This window comes from Pogoniulus pusillus, chromosome 34 (assembly GCF_015220805.1).
Source record: "Pogoniulus pusillus isolate bPogPus1 chromosome 34, bPogPus1.pri, whole genome shotgun sequence".
In the NCBI taxonomy this organism is placed as follows: Eukaryota; Metazoa; Chordata; class Aves; order Piciformes; family Lybiidae; genus Pogoniulus; species Pogoniulus pusillus.
The window spans coordinates 15,098,551-15,109,606 of NC_087297.1; the positions used below are offsets into that span (position 1 = coordinate 15,098,551).

At 44.6% G+C, this 11,056-nt stretch overlaps 1 protein-coding gene across 16 annotated transcripts in view; it reads right to left on the bottom strand.

The window, feature by feature from the left end:
* EYA1 (EYA transcriptional coactivator and phosphatase 1) overlaps nucleotides 1-10,794 on the bottom strand; it is a 120,332-nt gene extending 109,538 nt beyond the window's left edge. For 10 of the 16 annotated variants that reach the window (XM_064170773.1, XM_064170772.1, XM_064170768.1 and 7 more), the window contains exon 1: nucleotides 2,011-2,083. In XM_064170773.1, coding sequence (XP_064026843.1) covers nucleotides 2,011-2,067 — 57 coding nt within the window. In that variant the 5' untranslated portion in view covers nucleotides 2,068-2,083. Of the gene's footprint in view, nucleotides 1-2,010; nucleotides 2,134-2,856; nucleotides 2,941-3,156; nucleotides 3,276-9,335; nucleotides 9,383-10,326; nucleotides 10,374-10,397 lie in introns of those variants that run through there. The other 6 variants (XM_064170777.1, XM_064170779.1, XM_064170778.1 and 3 more) reach the window with 6 other exon arrangements.
* Nucleotides 10,795-11,056: the final 262 nt, after the last annotated feature.

Genomic DNA, 11,056 nt, shown 5'->3' on the forward strand with positions numbered 1-11,056 from the left:
GAGTGTAAGCCCCTCCTTTCTTGGCTCACTGGGAACACACTGCTTGGATCTAACTTAACTGCTGAGAGCCTCAGAGCCTTCACTCTGTTTTCCAGATGGGCAAAGAGCACCATCAAAACTACTTGATGCTGAAAATACTTCTTAGTGTACAACTTTGCAATGACAAGTTTCAGCTATGAGGCTGGACAGTGTAGGAATAAAAAAATATTTCATACTATATAATTAACATTGTTATCAAAGATACCGATAGGGAAAGAAATAACCCCCAGCCATTCCCAGAGGGTATAATAATTACTGAAAACTTTCTTGTGCTGAATCTTGCAAATAAAATAAAAGTAATGTCTATTTTAATAATCAATAGGCAATCAAATGGCTTGCTAGTCTCACATTTGTATTCTGCTTCTTCCTCAACCACCCGATAAAAAGGCAGGAGCAGATGTAGCATTCAAGTTTGCAAGCACAAATTTGAAGGTCAGCTAATACAGAATCTGAACCAAATGTATGACAGCATCATTAGGACTATTTCTGTCAGTAATTAAATTGTTGCTTAGATGCTAAAATCTCCTCTCAGCTGTATGAATGTAACAGGGCAGAAGCTATCTGCTGGACTTACCATATTCTCCTGCACACATTAACACCACGACAGGCTGCAGTCCCATGTGAGATCCCCCCTGCCCCTCGACAGAGACACTCAGGCCAAGACAGTGATACTGTGAAATCTCTCAATCTTGGCCAATATTCTTTTTGCTTTCCTTTCCTTTCTTCTGGTACTTGTTCTGCTGTCCATCCAGTTCTACTCTGCTAAAACATTGTGTATTTTGAACTCTCAGTCGCTAATTAAAGTTCACCCCTTACCCACATGTACCTGAAATTGCTTCCACTGCATAGTTTGCACTGGCCAGTACCAAAATTACCTTTCAAGTGGTGCTGGTAGAAAAGCTCACCTCTTTTCTCATGGGCTACCATCTTATTTTAGGACTGGCTATGTGTGTTTGGGATCTTAAATCCCAAATAGCATTTGGTTTCTGCACTATAATTTCAGAACATTAATTTGTCCCTCACCATCTCTTCCTTGTACACACCTACACTCAGAGGGCAATCCAAAAAAAAAGCATTCAAACAGTTTTCTTTATCTTCACTGAGACTATTCTGACATTTGGCCACTGCTCTTAAGAAATTCCCATTGGTCAACTGACTGGTGCAAATGTGGCAGCTTGTCCAGTTACGAATGAATTAAAGTGAGGTCTAACGCCAGATTCACCAGTTTAACGTTCCAGCTTCAAGCCTATGCAATGACATGGCAATCAGAAAGTCACAGCCCAGAGTGGTGCTTCTGCCCTTTGGGCTCTTTGGTCTCACTACTACAGAACCAGAGTGTTTGTCAGTGCAGCCAGTCTGTTCAGCAGTTACTGGTTCAAATCTTGATGATCTTGGCAGCATCCACAACTACTCTCTGCTTGCACAGTGTGAAGGGAATTTGAGCAGATTAAGCTCTGGACTAAGTGGTGGCAAGAAGGAGCAGAGTGACTAACCCAAACAGGAGTGCTGGTGGTGCCAGACCATGAACAAGTGTTTATCTCAACACACTTGTAAGTGGCAGCTCCATTTATCACTACATCCAGCTCCAGTGTGTGCTTACCCACTCCAGAGCCACAGCAGCACACAAAGCCCAGGCCGTGCCAGGCATGCAGAAGCAGCATTGCAGTGGGAGCCACAAAAAAAACCCAGCAGCACCAGGAAAAGCCTGATCCCAAAAAAGGACTGAATCTGAGTGGTGCTCAAAGGCCTAGGATTGAAGTGAGGACCGTCCCTATTTAGCACCAGTCTATAACCATGGCCACCTCTTGTTCTGGGAGTGCTTTTCACACATTGCTGAAGTAGCAAGGGGTAAACAGAGACAGACTGTAGAACAAATGAACATCAGAAAACAAGCAAAGCCTTGCTGCTTCAGATGGCAAAAATTACACGAGGCAAGAAGTTCAATAAAAATGTGCAACACAACAGGCTTACTGTGACGCAGCTTAGTTCTTCCCACTCTGCTACCCTGCGAACAAGTACCATGAACATCAGGGAAAACGAAGACACACGGGGAAGAGCAAGACATCCAGAGGCCTCTCAAATGTAGATAAGAGGCTAGAAAAGAACGCAGGAAAGGAATCTAGTCAAATTTCCTAGGCAGCAGGGTTTGGAGTGCTTTCACAAGTCAAGTCATTTTGATGTATACAGTTTTTGTTAAAACAACCAAGGATTAAAATAGTTATGTAGTATTTTGATGTTTAGTGAGTGACGAGAATGGCACCAAAGAGTAAAGAATCTGTGTTATTTTACTGTGCACAATATTCTTTTTAAGTATTATTAACCATGTCAGATAGTTTGCAAAACTTCTTACATTTGTGTCTTTATAAACAGGGATTTAAAGGAACAACAATGCTGCTGAAGGTTTTTTTTTCCCCAAGAAACATAGGTTTTTGTCACTGTATCCAGGAGTTGCATCTGCTTCTCCAAGAAGCAATACTTTCATGTCTTCCAACAGGCAAAAAGAAATGACACTGAATATCAGCATGGAAACTAACAGATCAAAATGCTAACAACAGAATTGCAGCCAGTTGGATACTTGAAGAAAACAAGCACCATCCTTTAGTAATGTGCATCAGTAAAGACAAATATCTTAAGATCTACACTTGTTGCCTACAGCTCTTGCATAAGCCTTCACCTCTCAATTTCATTGTTCACGGCTTGAAATCATTAGAAGCGCACACAGCTTCTCAAAACTTTCCAGCCACTTAGTTGTAACAGAAATCATCACACTTTATAAGCCATAACATTTTTCTTACGACTGACAAGTAGTTTACTTACAGACTTCCTATTTATTCCCTGAGGGTCTTCCATTAAAGATTTATTCTCCCAGATTACATAGGCGCAGTCCCAGCACACACACACCTGTGGAAAAAACAGCATCACGTTGTCAAATTAATTTGTTGACACAAAATTAAGGGCAGATCTTTACATCTGCAACCTTCCATTAACTAACAAGTATTCACAAGTTGGGGGCAGTTATCTTCTATGAATTCATCTTGAAAATAAAAGCACTGTTGAGCTGTACACTGCAAATCCATCTGAGCTAGAAGCAGGCAGCAAGAGCCCCACAGTACTCACTGTCAGCATTTGGAAAAAAGGCAGCCAGGAACTCTTCTACTGCTGCTCTTTGTGCCAGTAACACTTTTTTTGGTGAAGATCAGTCTCTGCTTGATATCACTCTAGATTGTACTTCAGTGCTAAGAGGAAAGAATTCAAATGATTGTAGACTGACCCAGGATTTTAAAAAAAAAAAAAAATCCTTGAAGTTTTCCATACAGAGTCTCTCGACCCCTACAGATTACAAGGAGGAGGTGCTCTGTTTTCTCCCAGATTAAGAAATGGTTCTTTATGGTGTTAAAAATAACAGTGAAGTGTTGAGAGGAATTTAACAAAGGCTTATACCTAAAACAGACATGCATTCAAGACACAGTTTCCTTACAATTTTCTTTAGAATTAAATGTTGTGTCCTTCATAAAATTTATAATTAGTCATTGGAATAATTCAAATAAACCCAATTAAAATCCTCATTAGAAAAATGGGTTTTTTTAAAGACATGAGAGAACTGCCATCTGCTAAAGAATAGTAAAAATCTAAGCCTGATTTTTTAAGTGTATATGTACCCACAGCATACAGACAGAGAAATATGAATAGCACTTTACTTATCCATGATAAGCAAAAATCCAGTGTTCTGAAGATACTGAATTTGTTCTAAAACCAGCCTGTATATGAAACTGTATCCTATCTGCCACAGTGGGATTCTTGCAGAAAGAAAAAATATTGGTCCCAGACCAGTTGTTCCACACACAACAAATCAGTGTTGGACATTACTCACAGCACCATTCAGCTACTTCTGTAACATATAAACATTAAGAAAGTGTTAACAGGTCCACTCCACACCCTTAGCAAGACGCTGATATAAGCTATGCGTCAGTAGTGCATCCACTGCTTGCTTTCTAACAGACAACAAATCCAGTCCTGCTCCTTCTGAGAGAAATGGCCAATCCTACGGCTATGAAATGAGTCCAACGACTATGAAATTAGGGTCTGTTGCACCTATGTGTTTTGACATCTGATAATACATTAAAAAATATTCAAGGCTTTAAAATGTGACAAAGTTAGGGAGGGGAAGGACAAGACTTTCTAAGTAAAAAAAAATAGCGGTAACAAAAGGCAGAAGAATGCAGTTCCCTACGCAATGACCGACAGTTGCTTCAACAACTTACTGCGGAGTTCAGTACATGGAAGAACCACACCGGCTGAGAGTCGGCCACTTCTCATGGAAAAAGCCAATCCATGTAACGCTGGCACGCAGGTGACCGGACAGCTTTTCAGATCAGCAGTGCTCTCTTTACTGATGGAAAGAGAGCCTTACCAAGATCCACAGTCATCTCTGTTCCAAAAGCGTTTTCTACGACCCCTAAGGAAAACGCACAAACGTTCCACGCCCCCCACAGCTCAGCGGAGTCAGGCGACCCTGCTTGTACAGGCCAACAGGCCTAAAACATGTCCTGGCTTGCGCCACGCTCCTGCTGAAGGGGGAAGCGAGGGCTGGAGGAAAACAAAGGCTTGGGCCATTGCTTCTCCTCCCAAAGTGATTAACAGGTACCTCTTGGTGCCCTGCCCAAACAAGGGTAAGCGAGCCTGCCGCGGCGAACGCTGCCTCCCTCTGGGAGAGGCTCCGGTCACACAGCAGAGGCAAGAGACACTGCTGCCTCTCTGATAGTCCCTACACAGGCTCCAAGGCCCTGCACACGCTGTTAGAGGCAAAAGATCCTCCCAGCAGGCACCTCCGGCAGCAGATTCGAGCCAGCGGAGGGTTCACCCACTAACACAGAACAGCTGATTTACAGTGCAATCCGGAATTGCAATTGTGACAAACCCAACTTCTAAACAGGAGCAACTTAGTTATCCCTACTATAATCGTCATCTCAAGTTATTTTTTACTTCGAGTAAAGCTTTATGAAAACTAAATTCCCTCGAGTTGTTAATGTATCAAAAATTACAACTAAATTACATAATCTATTACAGAGAAGCAGCTACATACAAAATCTGCCACTGAAGGGAAAATACATCACATCAGTGAAAAGGACGAGATCTAACTGAAGGGGAAGCCATAAAAGTACACAGCCCCTTTATTTTTCCCTAGTACCAAGTGATTTAGTTGGTTAAACATTATTAGCATTAAATACATAGTAATAGCAGTTAAGAGTCCCACCACCTAATGAAGTATCATTAATAGCCAGCAACCCCCTTTCCCCCACAGCTGTTACAGTTTCAAGAGGAACTAAAAAAAAACCACCATCAGGTAAAACCAAAGAGCAAAAAGGTACAGGAAAGCAGTTTATGTGGTTTCACTCCCTCCTTTCTGAAACTGAAACCAATGCTGTGCAGTTTTCCCACCGCCCGGGGACCTGAACGTATGCCTTTACAGCCAGGCACAGAGTAGTTAACCAACCAACTCCTTGTTGTGAGAGGACTGTCCCTGCCTGAGCATCCACCTGGGCACCTGACAAAAGCCAGTGGCAAATTACCAAAGAAGCAGTTGCTAAAGACAGTCAGGGACAGTGACATCATGTCTTAGAGCTGGAAGGTACCTGTGCAGTGTGAACTCTCGCACAACGTTACTGAAGGCAGGGGTGGCCAAAAAAGTAACTGGCCACAGTTGGCTCTCAGCACTTAAAGGCCCTGACCTTTAAGATTAAGGACCCTGATTTTTTACACCTGCCAAGCTGTCCTCCAGAAAACCTTTGCATTTCCCATGCAAGCCCTATTTTGCCATTAACATCCACATCACAGAGCTGTCCAAGGGCTGCTCTAATGCACATTCAGCCATGATGACCCCCTGCTGAAGTTCACTGTGGACAGAAACAACAGGACCACACAAAACCTTGGGTTACCTTTGCCTTTCCATGACCAAAGGATCAAACTTTTCTCTGACTTCTGTGCCACCAGCAAAACCACTCCGGTCTTAGAACCACCTGTCTGATGATGCCATTGCAAAGTCATAGAACCATAGAGTTGTTTCAATTGGAAAAGATCTTTAAGATCATCAAGTCAAAACAGTGACCTGACACTGCCATGGCCATTAAAGAATGTCTTCACGTGCCATGGCCACAAGTTTCTTCATTACCTCCAGAGATGGTGACCACCTCTCTGAGTGGCTTGTTCCAGTGCCTGACCACTCTTGCAGCAATTTTTTTTCTTAGTAATAACCTCCCCTAGTGCAATATGAGGCCATTTCCTCTTCTTCTACCACTTGATACTAGGGAGAAGATACCAGCCCCTACCTCACTACAACTTCCTTTCAGGGAGTTGTAGAGAGCAATGACATCTCCCCTCATCCTCCTCTTCTCTACAATAAACAACTCCAGTTCCCTCAACTGCTCCTCATAAGACTTGTTCTCCAGACCCTTCACCAGCTTTGTTGCTCTTCGTCTCCAAGACAAGGTTGGGTTTAGTGCCATCAGTGGATACTGCTTTGCTCTTATTTTCTTATTCTGGAAAATGTTGCCAAACTGGCCATACCTCCTTAGGATTGGTAGGATTTTCTAGTAACATCTTGACAAATCTATCTCCCCAAATCATACTCATTTGTCAGAAGAGAATAAAACCCACACCAAACAGAACCAAAACAACAAAATCAGGAGTACCACACAGGTTATCAGACTGCTAAATGTTCTTTTTCATTACATGGGCAACAGCAGACAATTTTTTAGTTAACATTAGGGAACTCAGTGGTTTAGGTAGAAGTACAGGATGCTTTAGCAACAAAGCCTACTTTCAGCTCATGTGGTTCTGTACATTTCTAATGAGTATTAATTCCATCCATGCTCTAGGAAACCTTTCTGCACCAATTATAAACTTAGATTAGAAGACAAAACATTACTTGCTACTTAACATGGCTTTTAATCTGTAAAATACATGAAATCTATAAAAATTTGCAACGTAAAAACAAACAACTGAACTGTTCTTGCACAAATCAATACAAACAAGTAAACCTTTGCTAGTTATAATTAATACAAATCATATTTAATGATTTTGAAGTTTGCACAGAGCAATTAACAGTAATTTTCATCTAGGCAAAACGTTGTTTGTTTGTTTTTTTTTTTTAACTGTGTAGGTGCTTGGTTTTGTTTAATTATATCAGATACATTTGAGATTGAAATTGTAACAACCTTCAAAGCTCTAGCTTCTCCCAAGCCAGTAAAAGCATTCAAGAAGCACCACCTATAGTGTTTTCAGCAGTGGAAGCCACATTATCCCTTAGAGTACAAAACCCACCCAGGTAGGGCAGGTTGCAGAAAGAATGGTTACAAATGAGTCAGCCTGGTTATGGAAAGCTAATCCTCAACCAAAGAGCCCACAAGCAAAAGGCTTGGCATCTCCCAGAGCAGGGGACCCCAAATAGTAGGTTACAGCCTGCTGGGTATTGCATTCTTGTAAGAGCCACCAAAAACTGCCTCTGGACTCACTCTGCCCTTGGCAGCACTGCAGCTGCAGTCACGTGGCACAGAGATACAGCTCTGTGGTCTTTGTACAAGTGGCACTTCTTGTATTTACCATGAGTTGATCACCAACTGAACATGTGTGCCAGCGACCTTCCTCACATCATCATCAATAAAGCCAAAGATGCTGCTTTCTTGTTCACCTACTATACAATGAGAAAAGTTTCCTGTCTCCCATGGTCAACCAACATTTTCTTTGGTAAGTCATAACATTTAAGTACTGCAAGAAGCATCTTCTCTTTGACCTTTACAACATATCAAGACTCAGGATTCACTTTTGCTGTCTACCTTACCTCTGCTCCTTATTATGCAGTAAAGGCACCTACTTGAAGCAGGTGAGAGTTTCACTAGTAGGTGCAACTAGTCTATTCATGTGGATAAATGGACTAGAAAAAAAGACAGCTTTTTTCTTTTAATCTTTCAGGGTCTGTTGAGTTCAAAAGAAAGAGAATGGATGGCCCTATGCAGTAGAAAACCACAAGGTTGTACCACCAAACTGTCAAAGTTGTATAACATGAGCTCCAATGGGGTATTTCTCTCCTTTGAGAACTGCATAATCTAAAAGCTAGAAAGAAAACTTTACAAACCCACACAGTCCCCTTCAATGCTCAGATGATAAAAAGCTTGGGCTGTTGAGAAGTTAGAATCCAGGTATTTCAGGAATTGGGCCAATTGCCAGAAGTGGCAGTAGGTATGACTCAGTATGGAAACAGCATGGGAAGGACAGAGAAACAACTTGGACTTGGAAAAGCTTTCAAAAGCATATGAAGTACCCAGCTATGGCCTCCTTAATTTTAAGGACCTTACACACAAATTCCTTTCTTATAAATAAAAAGAGCTATGTCCTAGCTCACTTCATTATAAGGGGAGCTGCAAAAATGCAGACCCACCACAGGGAGGGAATTCATCTCCCTGATTTTTCCCGACAGCTCAGCACAGGGTGGGGCCAGGGTAGACAAGGGCTTTCACTGCCTGCACTGCCCAGGCACCCACCTGCTCCTCAGGGATTACTCTGGGTAGGGGCAGCAGCTGCCTCCAGGCTCCCTTAAGAGCTGCCCTGTGGTGCATCTCCCAAGCAGACACAGCTCACTGTCACACCATCAAATGTGGACAAATCTGTTCTTGGTCCAATCACTAAAATCTTCTCATGGCAGCTTGACCTGTGTCATAGAACTCAGTGGTAAATACTCATTTTACTTTTGATGACTATGCAATAGAATTAGCACTTTGAGACAAAGCAAGAAGAAATGCTGTGTCACAAAGAGTTTAAAATAAATTGAAAGAATGTAAAACTGCATTTAGAATGTCCAGACATTTGACAAGTCATTATCTTGTGGTGTTCAGTACATCTCAAGATTCATTCTAAACATTCAATGACTGAAAATTAAGGAAGAAAAAACCCTTAAAGTTCTTAATTCAATTGACTCAATTTTGGATCACTAAATCTAGAAGGAAAGGTTATTTTGAGCAATAATATTTTTAGATAATTAACTGAATGAAAGAAACAAAGAAAATAACCTAACATTCTGTGTAATTGCAGGATGCAAGAGGCCCCCAATTTCCACCTGACTTGGAGAAAATGTTCAAGTGACCTTTGCAGAGTTTTATATTTCCCTGCCAAAGCCCACTCTACAGCTCACCCCAAATTTCCCACAGTAGCAGGATTTGCAGCACAAGGAAGACAGAAACACAGACAAGAAGAGCGACTTATTTGTTCTGTTTTCTTCCTACCCTTTTTGTGGTTCAGTTTACTTGGGAAGACGCAGCTAACGAAGAAAACTGGGAACATGACATCAGACCTGGAATAAATAACAGGAACCAGGGACTTCCACTTAGAGGTTTGTAAACATTTTTTAATCAATGCTATTACAGTTTTGAAGATTGGTGAATCTTTTGTAAAGGCTAATCCATACATTTTGAAAGTTTGTTGACTTCTCTTCTTAAAAGTACATTTTTATTTTAAAGACTATGGAAAGTCTGAGTCTTCAAATATAGCAACTGACCAGTGCTGCTGGTCATCCTGCATTTTGCTCCAGTGTATGTAACCCCGGAAGTGTTATGCTAAGTCGGTGTGAACTACTCTTTGCAACTCAAATGCAATACTATGTTGTTTAAAGTCTGAAAGACCTTAGGTAACCTAAGGCTTAGGTAACGGCGCACGGGCAAACGGAAAGCCTCGGAGACGAGCTAAGGAGAGGCACACCTGTGAGCTCTCTCATATCTGCCGCCAGCGCTCTCCAGGTCCAGGGCAAGGCGTTCCGATGAGCGGAGAAAGGAGAGGTAAAGTGAGCTCCCGTCCTTCCGCCCTGCGACCCCGACTGGCCGCGGCCAGGCAGCCAGAGGGTTCCCAGCGAGAGACACCGGGGGACCAGGCCGCGCGGGCTGCACTGCAGCCAGCTAGACCGCCGTCGGTGCCCCGGCATCGGCCGCCTATCACCGTCCGTCGGAGAAGAAACTGCTCGAACACCTCTCCTGACACTTGTCACGATTACGACTGCCAGGCCCGGTAAGGGGATGTGCGCGCTCGTCACAGGAAGCGCCCGCAGGTTTTCAGCCTTTGTCACACAATCACCCTTTCAGCGCCCGCCGGGCACCTCGAGAGCCGAGCTCTAACGCCCCTTCCCCTCCCATCACCGGGCCTCCGGTGACCTAGCACTTCCCGCCGCTCCGCAAGCCCCCGCTTAGCCCACCCTCAGTCGCGTAAGGCCCTGGGCTGAGCCTGCGCGTCCCGCCCGTTCCCTACCGCACCCACGTGTCCGGCACCCCGCGTCGGCTCGGGCACGGCTATCTCCAAACGGCTCGGCTCTCACTTACACTCTGCGGGCCCTTTGAGGCGGCAGCTCCCCGGGAGGGGCACCTGGCTGCAAGTTGCGCTGGGCGGGGAGGGGTTTTAAGAAGGCGGCAGAGAGGAAACTTCCGCGGTGCGGTTCGGCCGCCCGCACGCCCCCTCGCTCCGGCGGCAGCCCTCTGCCGGAGCCAGCTGGCTTCGAGAGCGCTGCTGCCTCGCTCCCGCACCCCGCTTTATTTTTTAGCAGAAGGGTTTATGGGAGACAGGAAGGGTGGGCCCCGAGGGAGCCTGCGCCCGGGGCGGTGGGCGACGTCCGCTCGTCAATCCCCCCGAGCGCGGCTGGCAGCTGCCTCGCTGTCTTGGCAGGGCGAGGCCTGCGCGCGGGCAGTCCGGAGGGCACCGGCAGCATTCGCGGGCCGCAGCGGATTACCTGACACCCGCTCCGCACTGGGAAACCCATCGATGCCCTTGGTGGAGAAGGCAAAGAAGGAGCCCAGGCATCGAAGGCAGCAGAACATCGCTCTGGGAGAAGCCGTTCTGTGGCACGTGACCACAGGCACCTCCGGCCGTCTGACAAGCGGAGGTTGTGCACATCACACGCCTGCCGCCTCAGCTGCGCAGAAAGGATGAGTCTGACCCCCTGTGCTGCTTCCGACATGAAGCCAGTGCCAAACAGCGGTAGAAC